The 19,362-nt window shown below is 36.6% G+C and overlaps 1 protein-coding gene across 1 annotated transcript in view; it reads right to left on the bottom strand.

The window, feature by feature from the left end:
- Positions 1–19,362, bottom strand: part of ACVR1C (activin A receptor type 1C) — a 126,591-nt gene that overhangs the window by 61,885 nt on the left and 45,344 nt on the right. The window contains exon 2 of the mRNA XM_010330082.2: positions 17,912–18,142. Coding sequence (XP_010328384.2) covers positions 17,912–18,142 — 231 coding nt within the window. The remainder of the gene's footprint in view (positions 1–17,911; positions 18,143–19,362) is intronic.

The raw sequence follows: 19,362 nt of genomic DNA, 5'->3' as shown, positions 1-19,362 counted from the left end.
TGGCTTCATGAAGTTTCCAATCAGGCCCCTGTCAGCTCCCTTGTTGCTGTCCTACAGTGAAGCCATCATCTTCATGGTCCAAGGCAGCAGCTGTAACTCCAGCCTTTGCATCAGGCAGCATGATGGATGGTGGTAAACTCATGTGCCAATTCTGCTTTGTTTTTTTTTTGTTTTTTTTTTTAAAGAGTCAGGGTCTTGCTATTACCCAGGCTAGAATGTATTGATTGGTGCAATCATAGCTCACTGCAGCCTTGGCCTCCTGGGCTCAAAGGATCCTCCTGCCTCAGCCTCCCAAGTAGATGGGACTACAGGTGTGCACTACCAGACCCAGCTAATTTTTTTTTTTTTGAAATGGAGTTTTGCATTTGTCACCCAGGCTGGAGAGCAATGGTGTGACCTCAGTTTACTGCAACCTCCACCTCCTGGGTTCAAGCGATTCTCCTGCCTCAGCCTCTGAGTGAGTAGCTGGGATTACAGATCTGTGCCACCGTGCCCAGCTAATTTTTGTATTTTTAGTAGAGGGTATCTGTGTTGGTCAGGCTGGTCTCAAACTCCTGACCTCAGGTGATCCGCCTGCCTCAGCCTCCCAAAATGCTGGTATTGCAGGCTTGAGCCACCGCACCCAGCCTAATTCCTTTATTTTTTATAGAGATGTAATTTCAATATCTTACCAAGGCTGGCCTTGAACTCCTAGGCTAAACAGATTGTCCTGCCTCAGCTTCCCAAAGTGCTAGGATTACAGGTGTGAACCATTATGCCTGGCCACCAGTGCTGTTTTAATTAAGTCTTCTCCAAAGTCCTCCAAAACACTGCCATTCATCTAGTAAACCAGAATGTAGTTACATTACCACATTTAGCTGCAAGAGTAGCTGAAAATATTATCTGTTGGTAGACAGCCACATAACCAGCTAAAAAGTCTAAGTTCTCCTGTGAAATGAGTATGGAAGAAAACCAGATGTCTTTGATACACTTAATTATAGTCATATTAACTTTTGACTCATTAGGTTTTTTTCACAAGAAAAATAATACATGTGCAATGAAACAAGTCAAAGAGTATTCAAATTGATAAGGCAGGAGTTAAAGAATGTCCTCTGCCCATCAGCTGTCACCAATACCTACTCCAGATATTCACAGACTGTGTGACCTTCCATAGATTTACCTATACTCACACATTACTTTGCTTGATGTTTTATTCTTCTTTTGTTGTGAAATATAATGAATATACAGAAAATTATGTACAATATGTAGAATATAACAAATAATTATAAATGTCCCAATAAATCCCCTCTCTGTCAACATCAACACCCATTCTAAGAAACCCCCACATGATCACAACCTTATCCCTTCCCACAGGGCAGCCATTATCATAGCTTGAGGAGTAATCATTTATTTTTTTGAAATGAAGTCTTGCTCTGTTGCCAGGAGGGAGTGCAGTGGGGTGATCTCGGCTTACTGCAACCTACACCTCCCAGGTTGCAGTTCTCCTGCCTCAGCCTCCCCAGGAGCAGGGATTACAGGTGTGCACCACCACACCCAGATAATTTTTGTATTTTTAGTAGAGACAGGGTTTCATCAATTCGGCCAGGATGCTTTTGATCTCTTGACCTTCTGATCCTCCTGCCTTGGCCTCTTAAAGTGCTGGGATTACAGGCATGAGCTATATGTGCCCGGCCTGGAATAATCATTTCTTTGCCTTACAAAAAGTGGTTCTATCATTGTGCTTGATCATTTTCTTGTCAACTTGGGTAAACTTGAACTATGGCTCCCAGAATCTCATTTCCTATATAGTTCCAGGTCAAAGTTGGGATGCTTGCACACATGTTCATGAATGAGAATGGCTTGTACTTTTCCTTTTCTATACTGTTTTGTTTGGTTTTGATATCAAGTTTATGCATAAAATGAGATTCCTCCTTGTCTATGCTTAGGGAAGAATTTGTGTAAGAATTACCTATATCAGAAAATTTAGCAAAATTTTCTGGTATAGCCTTTCAGGCTTTCAAATTTTCTTAATGAGAATATATTCTTATGGTCCATTTTAGAACAACTAATTCAAGTTCTTTTTTTTTTTTAATTTTTAATGTCACAAGACTATTCAGGTTCTGTAAATTAAAATTTTCTAAAAAGTAGGTTGTTCATAAATCATGTTGTTTCAGCATTGTATATTGCCCTAATTTTTAAAAATCTACTGTAATAGGTACTCAGGAGGTTGAGGCAGGAGAATTGCTTGACCTCAGGAGGCACAGGTTGCAGTGAGCCAGGATCACACCATTGCACTTCGGCCTGGATAACCAGAGCAAAACTCCATTAAAAAAAAAAAAAAAAATCTTTATGATGGCCAAATAGGAACAGCTCTGGAGTGCAGTTCCCAACAAGAACATAGAGGGTGAGTGATCACTGCATTTCAAAACAAATTTTTACTGCCCACAGTCCAGGAGTTTCCAGGGCAGAAAAGTGCCGTGAGTCTCCAGCATGGCTGTTTACCGGTCTTCACACAAAAACTCACACAAATCTGGGTGCCGTTTCAACTGGCACCTGGAATGCCTAGGAGACAAGAGTTGCCCATTCAACTCAAAAAGAGGGTGCTGAGACAGGGAGCCACATGATCTGGTTCAGTGGGTCCCACCCCCACAAAGACCAGCAATCTGAAAAACTCTGGATTGAGAGTTTCACAGCAAGCACAGCTGAACCTGGGACAGTCCAGCTCCATTGGGGGAAGGGTGTCCGCCATTACCAAGGCAGTCCACCACTACTGAGGCAATCTGCCATTACCGAGGCAGTCCACCATTACTGAGGCAGTCCACCATTACAGAGACAGTCCACCATTACTGAGGCAGACCACCATTACCGAGGCAGTTCTAACTATACCTCTATAAATCAAACCACAAGGAAGTTCACACAGCAGCTGGGCAGAGCCCACAGCAACTGAGCAACGCCTCTGCTGGCAGACTGTGACTCGGCTACCTCCTCGCTGGTCAGGGCATCTCTGAAAAAAAGGCAGCAACATATCAGGAACTTATAAATAAAGCCCCACCTTCCCAGGACAGAGCACCTGGAGAAAAAAGGCGGTTATAACTTCCACTGCAGCAAACTTAAAAGTAGCTGCCCAGCAGCACTGAACAGAACAACGGAGCTCACAACTCAGCACTTGAGCTCCTATAAGAGACAGACTGTCCCCTCAAGCAGCACCCTGACCCCTGTATATCCAAAGAGACACCTCATAAAGAGGGGCTCAGGTTGACATCTGGCAGATATCCTTCTGGGACAAAGATAACAGAAGAAGAAACGGAGAGCAACCCTTACTGTTCTGCAGCTGCTGCAGGTGATCCCCAGACAAGCAGGTCCTGGTGTGGACCTCCAGCAGTCCTACAGCAGAGGGGCCTGACTATTAAAAGGGAAACCAGAAAACAGAAATAACTTCATCATCAACAAAAAGGATGACCACCCAGAGACCACATCCAAAAGTCACCAACTACAAAGACCACAGGTAGATAAATCCACAAAGATGGGGGGAAAAAAACAGTGCAAAAAGGACAAAAACACCCAAAACCAGAATGTCTCTCCTCCTTCAAGGGATCACAACTTCTCACCAGCAAGGGAAGAAGGCTGGATGGAGAATGAGTGTGATGAATTGACAGAAACAGGCTTCAGAAAGTGGGTAATAACAAACTTCTGAGTTAAAAGATCATGTTCTGACCCAATGCAAATAAACTAAGAACTCTGAAAAAAAGGTTTGACAAATGCTAGAGAGAATAAACAGCTTAGAGAAGAATATACATGAATTGATGGAGCTGAAAAACACAACAAAAGAACTTAGCAAAGCATACACAAGTTTTGATAGCCAAATTGATCAAGCAGCAGAAAGGATATCAGACACTGAAGATCAACTCAATGAAATAAAATGAGAAGGCAGATTAGAGAAAAAGAGTAAAAAGAAATGAACAAAGCCTCCAAGAAATATGGGATTACATGAAAAGACCTAATCTATGTTTGATAGGTGTACCTGAATGTGACGGAGAGAATGAATCCAAGCTGGAAAACACTCTTCAGGATATTATCCAGGAGAACTTCCCCAACCTAGCAAGGTAGGCCAACATTCAGGTACAGGAAATAAAGAGAAAACCACAAAGATATTCTTCAGGAAGAGCAACGCCAAGGCACATAATCTTCAGATTCACCAGGGTTGTAATGAAGGAAAAAATGCTAAGGGCAGCCAGAGAGAAAGGTCAGGTTACACACAAAGGGAAGCCCATCAGACTCACAGCTGGTCTCTTGGCAGAAACTCTACAAGCCAGAAGAGAGTAGGCACCAATATTCAACATCCTTAAAGAAAAAAATTTTTTTTAAAGAAAAGAATTTTCAACCTAGAATTCCATATCCAGCCAAACTAAGCTTCATAAGTGAAGGAGAAATAAAATCCTTTAGGAAAAAGCAATTGACAAGAGATTTCATCACCACCAGGCCTTACAAGAGTGCCAGAAAGTAGCACTAAACATGAAAAGGAATAACTAATACCAGCCACTCCAAAAAAAAGTACCAACTGGTAAAGGGCATTGATACAATGAATGAACTGCATCAACTAATGGGCAAAACAACCAGCTAGCATCAAAATGGCAGGATCAAATTCACACATAACAATATTAACCTTAAATGTAAATGGGCTAAATGCCCCAATCAAAAGACAGAGACTGGCTAATTGGATAAAAAGTCAAAACCCATCAGTGTGCTGTATCCAGGAAACCCATCTCATCTCACTTGCAAGAATATACATAGGCTCAAATAAAGGAATGGAGGAAGATTTACCAAGCAAATGGAGAGCAAAAAATGTAGGGGTTGCAATCCTAGTCTCTGATAAAATAGACTTTAAACCAACAAAAATCAAAAGAGACAAAGAAGGACATTACTTAATGGTGAAAGAATGAATGCAACAAGAAGAACTAATGATCCTAAATATATACGCACCCAATACAGAAGCACCCAGATACATAAAGCAAGTTCTTAACAACCTACAAAGAGTCTTAGACTCCCACACAATAATAGTGGGAGACTTTAACACTCCACTGTCAATATTAGACAGAACAATGAGACAGAAAATTAACAAGGATATTCAGGACTTGAACTCAGATCTGGACAAGCAAACCTAATAGACATTTACAAAACTCTCCACCCAAAATCCATTCTTCTCAGCACCACATCACACCTACTCTAAAATTGACCAAATAATTGGAAATAAATCAAGTAAATCACTCCTCAGCAAATTCAAAAGAACATAAATCGTAACAGTCTCTCAGACCACAGTGCAATAAAATTAGAACTCAGAATTCAGAAACTAACTCAGAACCCCAAACTTCATGGAAACTGAACTGGCTCTTGAATGTTGACTGGATAAACAATGAAATGAAGGCAGAAATAAAGATGTTCCTTGAAATCAATGAGAATGAAGACACAACTTAAGAGAATCTCTGGGACACATTTAACACAGTGTCTAGAGGAAAATTTATAGCAATAAATGCCCATATCAGAAGCAAGGAAATATCTAAAATCAACACTCTATCATCAAAATTGAAAGAGCTAGAGGAGCAAGATCAAAAAGACTCAAAAGCTAGCAGAAGACAAGAAATAACAAAGATCAGAGCAAAACTGAAGAAGACAGAGACACAAAAAAAAACCTTCAAAAAATCAGTAAATCCAAGAGCTGGTGTTTAGAAAAGATCAACAAAATAGACCGCTAGCCAGATTAATAAAAAAGAAGAGGGAGAGGAATCAAATAGATGCAATACAAAATGATACAGGGGATATCACCATAGGTTCCCCAGAAATCCAAACTACCATCAGAGATTACTACAAACAAATCTATGCACATAAACGAGTAAACCTGGAAGAAATAGATAAATTCCTGGACACTTGCATCCTCCCATGACTAAATCAGGAAGAAGTTAAAAACCCTGAATAGACCAATAACAAGGGCTGCAGTTGAAGTAGCAATTAAGATGGGCTTACAGCCGAATTCTACCAGACATACAAAGAAGAGCTGGTACCATTCCTTCTGAAACTATTCCAAACAATCCAAAAAGAAGAAATCCTTCCCAAATCATTTTAAGAGACCAACATCATCCTGATACCAAAACCCAGCAGAGACTCAAGAAGAGAAGAAAACTTCAGGCCAATATCCATGATGAACATAGATGGATGCAAAAATCTTCAATAAAATACTGGCAAACCAATTGCAACAGCACATCAAAAAGCTTATCTATCATGATCAAGTAGGCTTCATCTGGAAGATGCAAGGCTGGTTCAACATATGCAAGGCTATATACATAATTCACCACACAAACAGAACCAAAGGCAAAAACAACATGATTATCTGAATAGATGCAGAGAAGGCCTTTGATGAAATTCAACAGCTCTTTATGCTAAAAACTCTCAATAAATAGGTATTGAGGGAACGTATCTTAAATAATAAAAGCTATTTACAACAAACCCACAGCCAATATCATACTGAATGGGCAAAAACTGGAAGCATTCCCTTTGAAATCTGGCACTAGACAAGGATGCCCTCTCTCACCTCTCCTATTCAATATAGTATTGGAATTTCTAGCCAGAGCAATCAAGCAAGAAAAAGAAAGAAAGGGTAATCAATTAGGAAAGGAGAAAGTCAAATTGTCTCTTTTTGCAGACAACATGATTGTATATCTAAAATCCCCATCGTCTCAGCCCAAAATCTCCTGAAACTGATAATCAACTTCAGTAAAGTCTCAGGATACAAAATCAATGTGCAGAAATCACAAGCATTCCTGTACAGCAATAACAGACTTAAACAAAGCCAAATCAAGAATGAACTGCCATTCACAATTGCTACAATGAGAATAAAATATCCAGGAATACAACTAACAAAGGATGTAAAGGACCTCTTCAAGAACTACAAACCACTGCTCAAGGAAATAAGGGAGAACAAAAACAGATGGAAAAACATTCCATGTTCATGGTTAGGAAGAATCAATATTGTGAAAATGGCCATATTGTCCAAAGTAATTTATAGATTCAGTGCTATCCCCATCAAGCTACCTATGACCATCTTCACAGAACTGGAAAAAAACACCTTAAACTTCATACGGAACCAAAAGAGAGCCTGAATAGCCAAATCAATTCTTTAATGCCTCCAGCAAAAAGAACAAAGCTGGAGGCATCACACTACCTGACTTCAAACTATACTACAAGGCTACAGTAACCAAAACAGCATGGTCCTGGTACCAAAACAAAGACATAGACCAATGGAACAGAACAGAGGCCTCAGAGGCAACGCCACACATCTACAACCATCTGATCTTTGACAAACCTGACAAAAACAAGCAACGGGGAATAATTCCCTGGTTAATAAGTGGTGTTGGGAAAACTGGCTAGCCATGTGCAGAAAGCAGAAACTGGACCCCTTCCTGATACCTTACACTAAAATTAATTCCAGATGGGTTAAAGACTTAAACATAAGACCTAACACCATAAAAACCCTAGAAGAAAACCTATGCAAAACCATTCAGGACATAGGCAAGGACTTCATGACTAAAACACCAAAAGCAATGGCAACAAAAGCCAAAATAGACAAATGGGATCTAATTAAACTCCAGAGCTTTTGCACAGCAAAAGAAACAATCATTAGAGTGAACCAGCAACCAACAGAATGGGGAATATATTTTGTAACCTACCCATCTGACAAAGGACTTATATCCAGAATCTACAAAAAACTAAAACAGATTTTCAAGAAAAAAACAAACCCATTAAAAGTGGGCAAAGGATATGGACAGACACTTTTCAAAAGAAGACATATATGAGGCCAAGAAACATATGAAAAAATGCTCATCATCACTAGTCATTAGAGTAATGCAAATCAAAATTATATTCAGATACTATCTCATGCCAATTAGAATGACAATCATTAAAAAATCTGGAGACAACAGACGTTGGAGAGGATGTGGAGAAATAGGAACACTTTTACACTGTTGGTGGGACTATAAATTAGTTCAACCATTGTGGAAGACAGTGTGGTGATTCCTCAAGGACCTAGAAATGGAAATTTAATTTGACCCAGCAATCCCATTACTGGATGTATATCCAGAGGATTATAAATCATTCTATTATAAAGACACAGGCACATGTATGTTCACTTTGGCACTGTTTACAATAGCAAAGACCTGGAACCAAGCCAAATGCCCATCAATGAGACACTGGACAGGGAAAATGTGGGACATATACACCATGGAATACTATGTAGCCACAAAAAAATGATGAGTTCGTGTCCTTTGTAGAGACATGGATGAACCTGGAAACCATCATTCTCAGCAAACTGACACAAAAACAGAAAATCAAACACTGCATGCTCCCACTCATAGGTGGGTGTTGAACAATGAGAACACATGGACACAGGGAAGACAGCAGCACACACTGAGGTCTGTTGGGGTGGACTGTGGGAGGGACAGTGGACTGTAGGGAGCTGGGAGGAATAACATGGGGAGAAATTCGAGATATAGTTGATGGTGATGGAGTCAGCAAACCACATTGCCATGTATGTACCTATGCAACAATCCTGCATGTTCTTCACATGTACCCTAGAACTAAAGTGTAATAAAATATATAAATAAATAAATAATAAATTTGTAAAAATCTACTGTAATATCAATTACCAAAACAATGGTATTTTGACATCTCCCTCTGAGACTGTGGACTTTTCTATTTATCCTAATATATCTGTAAATATTTTCTTTATTTTTGAGACTCCATTCTTAAGTACATAGAAATTTAGATTTCTTAAACAAATCCCTGAAAAATGAAACTTCAGTTATTACAAAGTGACACATTTAAACAATCATAATTTTTTGCATTAAATTCTATTTTGTCTTCTATTAATTTAAGTAAACTCTTTTGTTTGTTTAATAGATGCATGGTAATTATTTTCTATCACAATAATTTCAAAATTTCTAAAAAATTTCATTTTAGATATGTATTTTAAACATTTAATTGAATTTGTTTTCTACACTTTGAAAATCATTGTGTTTAAACTGGAATGCTGAGTATATTTACATTAAATCATTTACATTTAGTTATACTGACATATTTAGGTGCTTTCTCTTGTCACATCTGCTGTGTGCTTCCTTTTCTCTCTTCTTTTGGTTTTTCTGTTTGTTTGTTTGTTTCTCTGTTTCATTTTTGTTTTTGTTTTGGAGACAGGGTCTCATTCTCTTGCCCAGGCCAGAATGCGGTGGCACCCAGGCTGGAATGCAGTGGTGTGAGCATGGCTCACTGCATCCTTAACTTCATGGGCTCACGCAATCCTCCTGCCTCAGCTTCCCAAGTAGCTGGGACCACAGGCACATGCCACCATGCTTGACTAACTTTTTACAAATTTTTTGTAGAGACAGGGTCTTCCCATGTTGCCTAGGCTGATCTCAAACTCGGGCTCAAGCAATACTCCCATCTTGGCCTCCCAAAGCATTGAGATTACAGGTGTGAGCCAGTGTGCCCAGACCTCTTGACATTTTTTAGATTGCTTTTAATATATCATTTTCCCCACTGAAGATTAGAAAGAATATACTCACTTTCTACTTATAAAAGTAACATAGAAATGACAACATGTATTTTTAAAGCATTAATGCTTAAAAATATTTTTTACCCTTCTCCTAGACAGAATCAACGTCCTCAGAACATTTTAAGTCCATTTGCCCCTTTCCTGACACATCCAACGTGCCGTTAGTACTCCAAATGGTTTAAATTAATATTTTTAAAGCCCTATGTGATTATTGCTCAATAATGTTCTTTAGAATTAGTCACATGTTCTCACTTTCTTTGCTTTTTGTTCTTCCTTGCATGTCAGAACTTTGGTGTTACTTTCTTTCTCCCTGAAGTACATTGTTCAGAATTTCCTTTATCAAGGGGTTACTAATGGCAACTCACTCTATTTCCGTTACTTTATAAGGGCTTCTTCCTTACCCTCCTTCTTTAAAGATATTTTTGCTGGACATAGAATTCAGTTAACAGCTATTTTCTTTCAAAATATTGCAAGTATAATTACACTGTTTCTCTTTTTACTTCTTGCTGTTGCAAAGACAATGTTAATTCTACCTGGGTTAACATATTAATAAATGTTCATTGGGTAACATTTAATTCAATTTAATTGAATTTAAATAAATAATTCAAAGGAGCCAAATTTAATGTTAATCTATTTAGTTTAAATTTAATGTTAAATTGAACTTAACATTATATTCAATTAAATTGATGAACTTTAAATTCAGCTCCTTTGAATTTAATTAACTTTTTTCCTCTGTCAACTTTTAGTACTTCCCTTTGTCTTTGGCATTCTGTAAGTTTTACTATGATGTGTCAAGCTTTGGATGTCTTTTTATTTGTCCTATTGATATTAATTGACTTTCTTGGGTTTGGGGACTGGTGTTCTCAATGCTGGAAAATTTTGAGCTATTATCTTTGCAGATACTGCTTTTGCCCAATTTTTTCTCCCCTCTCTTTTGGACTCCTGTGTGAAAGCATGTGTTAACTCTCCTCCTTCTTCTTCTTCTTCTTTTTTTTTTTTTTTTTTTTTTTTTTTTTTTTTGAGACAGAGTCTTGCTCTGTTACCAGGAGCCAGGTTGGAGTGCAGTGACACAATCTCGGCTCACTGCAACCTCCGCCTCCTGGGTTCAAGCAATTCTCCTGTCTCATGCTCCCAATTAGCTGGGACTACAGGCGCACACCACCATGCCCAGTTAATTTTTGTATTTTTTAGTAGAGACAGGGTTTCACCATGTTGGCCAGGATAGTCTCAATTTCCTGACCTCGTGATCCACCCGCTTCTGCCTCCCAAAGTTCTGGGATTACAGGCGTGAGCCACCGCGCCCTGCTGTTAATTCTTCTTTAACTTTCTTCTATTTGTCATCCTCTCTTCCATATATTCCATTTGCATTCTCTATGTAATCCATACAAAAATATTTCTTCTGACCTGTATTTAAGACCCCTATTTCTCTCCTCAATAATTCTTATGCTAATTGTTCATAAACCTGTTCCTAAGTTTTGCAAATTTGTTACCATATTTTTAATTTTAAGAGTTTTTTTCTGTTATTGTTTAAATCTGCTAGGTCACTTTTTAATGGTTTCCTATTCTCTAAAAATATTTTCAACTTGCCTTTTGTTTCTTTACATTTGGAAAATATTTGGTCTATAATTTTTGTCTGATAATTCCAATATACGAAGCCACCATCTTTTTCTGGGATGTGCTCTTTTCTGCTGTCTTTATTCATACTGCCTCACATCCTTGTATGCTTGGTTATTGGAAGTACTGCAATATGGAAGTAGGCTGGTGACATCGTCAAGCCTCGCTGTTAACAAACAACAGAACCTGACTACTTCCAGATTTCTTGACATGTGAGTCACTGAATTTCCTTATTAAGATGTTATTATCTAAGTTTCTGATACTTTCATTTGAAAATGTCCCAGCTGATACAACATTTTTTAAAAACTTTTGCCAATCTAATAGGTGGGAAAAATGGTATGCCAAATAATAGTAAGGTTAAACATCTTTTCAATATTTAACCATTTGGATTTTCTCCTCTGTACAATTTGTTTATGCAGTCTCATTTTTGTTTCATTTAGCATTTCCCCTTTCTCAGTCTGTCTCATGCACTCTCTCTTTCCCCCAAACCCTGTCCTGCAGTTCACACACACACACACACACACACACACACACACACACACATACGTGCATGCTCTTTATCTTTTAAACAGTGATCTTTTTCCAGTTATATATACTACAAATATTTCTACCCAATATTTAAAATGTTTTCTGGTTTTATTTATGTTATCTTTTATCATTCATTTGTATTTTAGTTTTCATCAAGTCAATTATATCTTTCTTCTCCTTTTATAGCAGCTGGGTTTCCTGTCTTATTTAAGAACAGCTTCCATACTATAAAGTCATAAAAATCTTTTTTCTAAATTTTTCTCTGACATTTAAATTGTTTTATATTTCACAATTAGATATTTAATCAAGCTGTAATTTATTTTTGTATATGGTATGACACTGTGGTACAGTCTTGTTTTCTTCCAGATGGATAGATAATTATGCCAGCATCATTTCAAAAATAAACTATCTTAGAATTTCCATTTTTGCCAAGTTACACTTTAGATGTCCACAGAAACCCTTCTTGCTACAGTACACATAAAAATGCTGAATAAAATATAAATAATTTTTTTCTATTTTATGATAAAGCTGGTGCAAAAATAAATGAATTGCTCGGGCTCAAGAGCCAAGAATAAAGTACATATCCAGAGAGGGGATTGAGCACTGTGACTGCCTTGACCCTGGAGGCATCTGCCAGCTCTTGGTGGTGAAGTGCTCAGTTTACCACACTGTATCATGAGGCTGGGAAATAAAACATGATTCCCGAAACAGTGAAAGGTCAAATCAGCGATTCTTGCATAATCAGACAACTATGAATGGCGCTGCCATGAAAACAAAACAAAACAACAAAACAAAAGTTCTACAAAGAGAGACAGGGTATATGCTTGTGTGTCACAAGACTGACTTTGGGTAAAGCAGAAAAAATAAAAATAAAAAATCTGAGAGTTCCTCACAAGTGTGTAATCCTTACAGGCAGGCTCAGAGTCAGAATTCGCTCTATTATGCTGGCCCCAAAACCTAATCAAAACAGTGGTTTTGGGTTGGTAGCACCCCCAAGCAGCTGGCAGAAGCTAATATAAATCTTCTCTGAAGAAACAAATTTTAAACACATGCTTCAAAAGTTTCCTCCAGATAAGGTTTCCCAAGACCATGAGCTCACAATAAAATAAATCATTAAAAATAAACACAAGGAAAGAAGTCACCAAGAATAAAAATTAGCAGAATAAAAAACAGCAGAACCAAAACCACAGAGACTGTAGATATTGAAATCATCAACGATTCAAAAATAGAAAATATGGAAAATAAAAGAGTTTAAGAGACACTGCTGAATAGAGACAGAGGCCAAAATTACACAAAATCAGGCAGGAACTGTGAGAATTGAGGGGGACTAATTAGGGGGCTCACAGGCAAAACCCACTGTAAAGATACACACCTACTAGGGGAAGAGAGTCATGAGCTATAGTCAGGAGACAAATTTTGTAACAAAAAAAATAATAATAATAATAAAGCAAAGGCCCAACTGTTACAAATAGGATCTAAGTGCAGAAGAGAGGACCAGCTGAAGCACGAGACTGAGTTACTGCACTTACATCAAGTCAGCTACCCAGAAATGACCCCACCATCTGGGTGACTGATGAAAGAGCCAGAGAGGCAAGGATCCACTTGGCTTTCAGATGAAACTGTAAAGGGAAGTCTGAGATTTTGTCCCACCTCTTCTGGTCACCTCCCAACCTTTCTTCTATTGTGTAGTACATGGACATGATGCAGAACTATCAAGCACTGTAGAAATATCACACTATCTACTTTACAGAGTGCATTTCTGTATTTCCTATTTTGTGATCACTTTGAAATTGACAAATCCCTACAGGCAGAGGGGGAGATGTCAATCACACTCTCTGATGACGCAGAAACAGTGGAGTTATTGGCACTAGCTTCATCATCCAGTGCTCAGCCTGAAAGTCCCCAACGTTTTCAAATAAAAAGGTTTGCATCTGACCATGTGCAGTAGCTCATGCCTGTAATGCCAATATTTGGGGAGGCTGAGGCAGGAAGATTGCTTAAGGCCATGAGTTTGAGATAAGCCTTGGCGACACTGACAGACACCATCACAAAAAAAAAAAAAAAAAAAATTGTTCTGAAATTAGCCAGGTGTGGTGGCATGTTTCTGTAGTCCCACATACAGAAGCCTAAGGTAGAAAGATCATTTGAGCCCAGGAGTTCAAGGCTGCAGTGAGCCATGGAGCAAGACATTGTCTTTAACAACAACAACAAAAAAAATTAATTAAAAGGCAGCTTAAATTCAATTAAATGTTACACAGCATTTCTTGTAGACATTAATTAGTGGCCAGACAACACATATATTCCCTATTATAGATAACCTTTGAAAACCAATTAATGCAATCCATCATATGAAGAGACTAAAGAAAAAAATCACATGATAATCTCAATAAACTCATGAAGCTTTATTTTAAAAATTTAACATCCATTCATGATTTTAAAGAGAAATTTTCACCAAACTAGGAATACAAGCAAATTTCCTCAATTGATAACAGGCATCTAAAAAAAACCCAGAGTTAACATCATACTTAAGAGTAAAAGAATGAATGCACTCCTCCTAGAATCAGGAAAAAGGCAAGGATCTTCACTCTCACCACTCCTATTCATCATTATATTAGCAGTTCCATCCAGTGCAAAAACACAAGGAAAAGAAAGAAAATTCCTTATCATCCATATATCAGAATGGAAGACATAAATTATGATGTATATTCATTGATAAGATGATTATACATGCAGAAAATGCCAAAGAATCTAGAAAAAAGCTACTAGAGCTAATATATATACACACACACATATATCATATATATAATATGTGATAATGTATATCCATCATAAATAACATATATGTGTGTGTGTGTGTGTGTGTATATATATATATATATATATATATATATATATATATATATATTATATACTTTGAGATGGAGTCTCGCTATATCACCCAGACTGGAGTGCAGTGGCGTGATCTTGGCTCACTGCAACCTCTGCCTCCTAGGTTCCAGCAGCCTCTCAGTAGCTGGGATCACAGGCACGCACCACCATGCCCAGCTAATTTTTAGTAGAAATGGGGTTTCACCATGTTGGCCAGGCTGGTTTCATACTTACAACCTCAAGTGAGCCACCCGCCTTGGCCTCCCAAATTTCTGGAACTATAGGCGTGAGCCACTGCATCCAGTCTATAATTTATTTTCACAAGCTTTCAGTATATAATGAATTCAATAGAAGGAAAATTAATTTTATCATCATATACTAGCAATTAATATTTAGAAATTGAGATGTTAAAAATACCATTCACAATAGCATCAAAAACATGCATTCGTTAGAGATAAAATCAACAAAATATTTATAAAACCTGTTCTCTGATAACTACAAAGCACTGTTAAGAGTAACTGGAGAACTAAATAAGTAAAAAAAATAATAATATGTTCACAGATTAAAAGTTCAATATTGTGAACATGATTATTATCTGCAAATTAATCTATATACTCAATCAAAATCTCAGCATGTGTTTTTGTAGAAATTGTCAAGTGGATTCTAAAATATAAATAAAAATGCAAAGGACTTATAATAGGCAAATCCATTTGGGAAAACAAAGTTGGAGAAGTCACAAAACCGGATTTCAATACGTACTATCTAACTACAATAATCAAAACAGTTTGACAGTAATAGAATACATATAGAATAAACGAACAGAAGAAAGAGGCCAGAAATACACTCACATATATAAGATTACTTTATTTTCAACCAAAGTGCCCCCATAACTCAATGAATAAAGAATAGACTTTCAGTAAATGATCCTAGAACAACTTCATATCCATATGTAAAAAATAAAACTCCACCTTAACCTCACACAATAACACAAATTAAGGTGAAACTAAATGTAAAAATTGAAACTAACTATAAAAACTAAAATAATAAAACTTCTTGAAGAAACCATAAAAATATACATCTATAAGTTTTGAGTAGACAAAAACTCAGGACATGAAACTAGTTAACTATCATAATTGTTTTTAGAAGAAGATAAATCAGACTTCAACAAAATTTCAACTTTGTGCTCTGTAAAAAATACCTTCAAGGAAACAAAATGGCAAACCACAGAATGGAAGAAAACAGTTACAATATATGTATCTAATAAAGCACTTGTATTCAGAATATATAAAGAACTCTTCATATTCAACCAGAAGAGATAAAAAACCCAATTTTTCATAAACACTCTAATATATAGAAGAAGATACCTAAATGACAACCAATATGCACATAAAAAATAATCACCTGCTATCCTCCCACTGTTCATCACATATATTCTTGATAAACTATTTTTTATAAATAAATAAATAAAATGTGTACACTTTCTTGTACCTAAATTAGACCTTAATAAAGTTGATTTTTGAAAAAGAAAGACTGGTCTATGACTAACTTAAGGGTAGAACATATAGACCTCTCAGTACTTTGGCAGAACTTACAATTGGGCTGGGAAGGACCTACATTCTAGCTACACTAAGTACCTTTGATTTGCCCAAGATTAGAGACATCTTGCCCTCCAATACCTTTTGTTAAGTCAAAGTATGTAGTCTTGAGTATCGTTCACTATTGGGAAGACACGTTACAGGTCACTGCCACATCTAATGAGGAGACTCTCCTTTTCACCCCAAAAATCCTTTGTATTTGGCTGTGGAGAAGACCATCAAATATAAGGAGCCTTCACTTTAGGGTATATCTGGTGCACAGATAAATTGGGGGATAAAGTGTAAGGAAACAAGTGTCCATAATAGATCCCAGATCACTACCAAAACAAGGAAGTCTATGGAATCTGAGACAGAGAGAATAAGCGTGGTCTAAAATCCATGACTGCAGGTACTGTTCAGGGATGAAATATGCCAAGTATAACTTTTGAGGTTGCTGTATACATGATAATGCCTTATACCAGTGTTTCCAAGGATTGGGACAAGTACTAGCAGTAGTGCATGGAAGCACTTTAAAAGCTTTTTCTGAGATGAATTGGGATGGTAAACAAACATAATATTAAATAGCACTGAGTCATATAATGATTCCTTCTCTTATTCTCTTAGTTTTTTTTTTTTGATTTTGTATCAAAAAGTCTCCTTTCCTGCTAATATGTCTTTTACACTTATTTCTTCTCTCCTTTAAACAAAGAGAAAATGTAAAATACCTAACTGAAATGCAGTAGCATTGTTTGTTTATTTATATAGCTATCTTCTATTTAGGGCAAGTAAACTGGTTTTTAATTTGAGATCGTGATATTATATGAAATAAATGTTTTTCAATTAAAAGGCGGTTAGTTTATTTTAAAAATAGGTAAAATGTGCTTCAGTGGTATATTGATATGATGACATATGAATACCTGAGATTATATAACATTGCCTTAAAATGTTAATTTGTAAGGAGGTATATGTATCTCTGTATAGATATAACTGTACTGATAATCATTAAATTATTGTTATATTAAAACTATTAAAGAAAGTCAACTGCAGGACCATTTTCACATCATAAACTAGTTTTAAATTCAGAACTACATGCCTGTTAATATCTCTCAAAGTTTCAGATCCCAGATTCCTGATAAAGGACCAGATCAGGATTTTTAGCATCTTATAAATTAGGATAAAGCACTGTATAATTTGACTAAAGACAGAAACACATCTGAACAATGATCAAAGTTCGAATTCCATTCTGCTTCTATCTCTATAGAGTGTGCTCTTGCTTGAATGTGGGTAGATGAAGAAGACATGCAGAGGATACCCCTGAAAAAAAGATTCTGTCCCCATAAAAGTTGGCAATTTGCTATTTTTAGTTATGCTCTTTTTCTTCCTGGTATATATCTCAATTTCTTTTACACATGATCTTAGCCAAAAAGCCAAGAAGCAATTTCAATTTCTTTTTCAAAAATCCATAAAAATTCACATTTTACTTTATGTCCATTAATCATTTCAAAAATACAATTCACGTGAACACATTTCTTCAAAATTGTTATGTTGTTGTCAATATTTTGACAATGATGTGCAGTTTTTTAAAAACTCAACCTCAGCTTGACTGTAGAGAATTTTGCCAGCCAAAATTAAAAAGAGAACTGTAAAACAGATTTTCTTATTTAAAGAAACATAAAACAGTTTGATTTCTACCATTCTTATAGTTTCCCAAGAGTAAAATTAAATTTGGAATGAACAAAGATAAACCCCTTACCTGTTGGAAGGTGCAGTGTTATGTTGTTGCAAAAATCTGTGAAGCAGCATTCAGTTTTAGTAATATTGTTGGAACTATGACAGAAGACTTGAGCATTCAGTTCTGGAAGGGAGACACAGGATTTGATCACCTGTTCTCTTCCATTGGTTAGCATGACTGATGCCCAACATGCTCCTTCTGTTTGGCAGGTAAAATTTGAAGAATCACACAAAAGGCATACACACTTCAGTCCTGGAAAGAGTAAGGAAAAAAGATTTAAAATACAAAAGACATCATGCCACTTTATTTGATAATATCTTAGAATATAAATTCAATCTTAACGAAAATGGAAAAAGGGTTTAAATAAAAATACTTTAACTAAACACATGCTAAGCTGTTACTCCCTCTCTGTCATGTTATTTCACTAAATAGCCTGCCCAATGATCATTTACTATTGCTAATATTTTTGTGAATTTATTCAGTTGCTACTATATTAATGAATTTTCCTCATCCATGTTCTAAATCCCCCCTTATTAAGTTCCATCATCTCATTCCTAAATCAATAGCTCCTAGGAAATGCTAGGAAACAGTATCACAGCAACCAAGGGGAGCTGTCCAGCATCACACGCAGAACCTTAAAGTGGGGTTACGGCAGTTGTGTAACCAAACGATTCAGTGTGTTCTCTTCATTTGCCCTCCTTTCTTTAAACTTTCAAGCAAATGTGCTAAACGCAAAACTAACCATAAATATTTATGTCTCTAAAAAATAGTTGTGAGACTTTATATTTATTTTCTGTGATACTTTAACACAAATGTTATTGTTGTAGTTCCTTTAAGGCATTGGTGAGCCACTATATTTCCCCTCTTCACTAAAGAATGTATCTTAGAATGAATCATTTGAACAAACACCATGACATTCAGATAATTTTCTTTAATGCACACATCTAGTCCATAAAGCAAAGCACACCAATAATAGAATTTAGAATATCTACACCAATACAACTGTGAAAAATTACACTTCGTTAATCTGTTCACTATCATACACCTCCCCAACATTCTCCATTTACTACACACACACATACACACACACACACACACACACACACACACATACACACACCCCACTAACTCACATGTCCAAAGTGGTGACTATTTATGTTTTGATGTAAAACATTAATCAGCATAAGCGTCTAGTGGTTGTGATTTATTCAACTTTTATTTAAATATATTGTTTCTAAATACTGTAATACTAAATAAGCTTTGTATTATTATTTTTAAATTTTTTAAATTTCAATAGCTTTAGGAGTACAAGTTGTTTTTGGTTACATGGGTGAACAGTATAATGGTGAAGTCTCAGCTTTTAGCATACCCATCACCCGAATAGTGTACACTATACCCAACAGATAATTTTCCATTCCTCACCTACTGAGTCTCCAATATCCATTATGTCTCTTTGTGTGCCTTTGCATACT

Source organism: Saimiri boliviensis, chromosome 5 (genome assembly GCF_048565385.1).
Source record: "Saimiri boliviensis isolate mSaiBol1 chromosome 5, mSaiBol1.pri, whole genome shotgun sequence".
NCBI lineage: Eukaryota > Metazoa > Chordata > Mammalia > Primates > Cebidae > Saimiri > Saimiri boliviensis.
The sequence above is the reverse complement of the archived record's forward strand: the minus strand, read 5'-3'. Positions and strand labels throughout refer to the sequence as shown.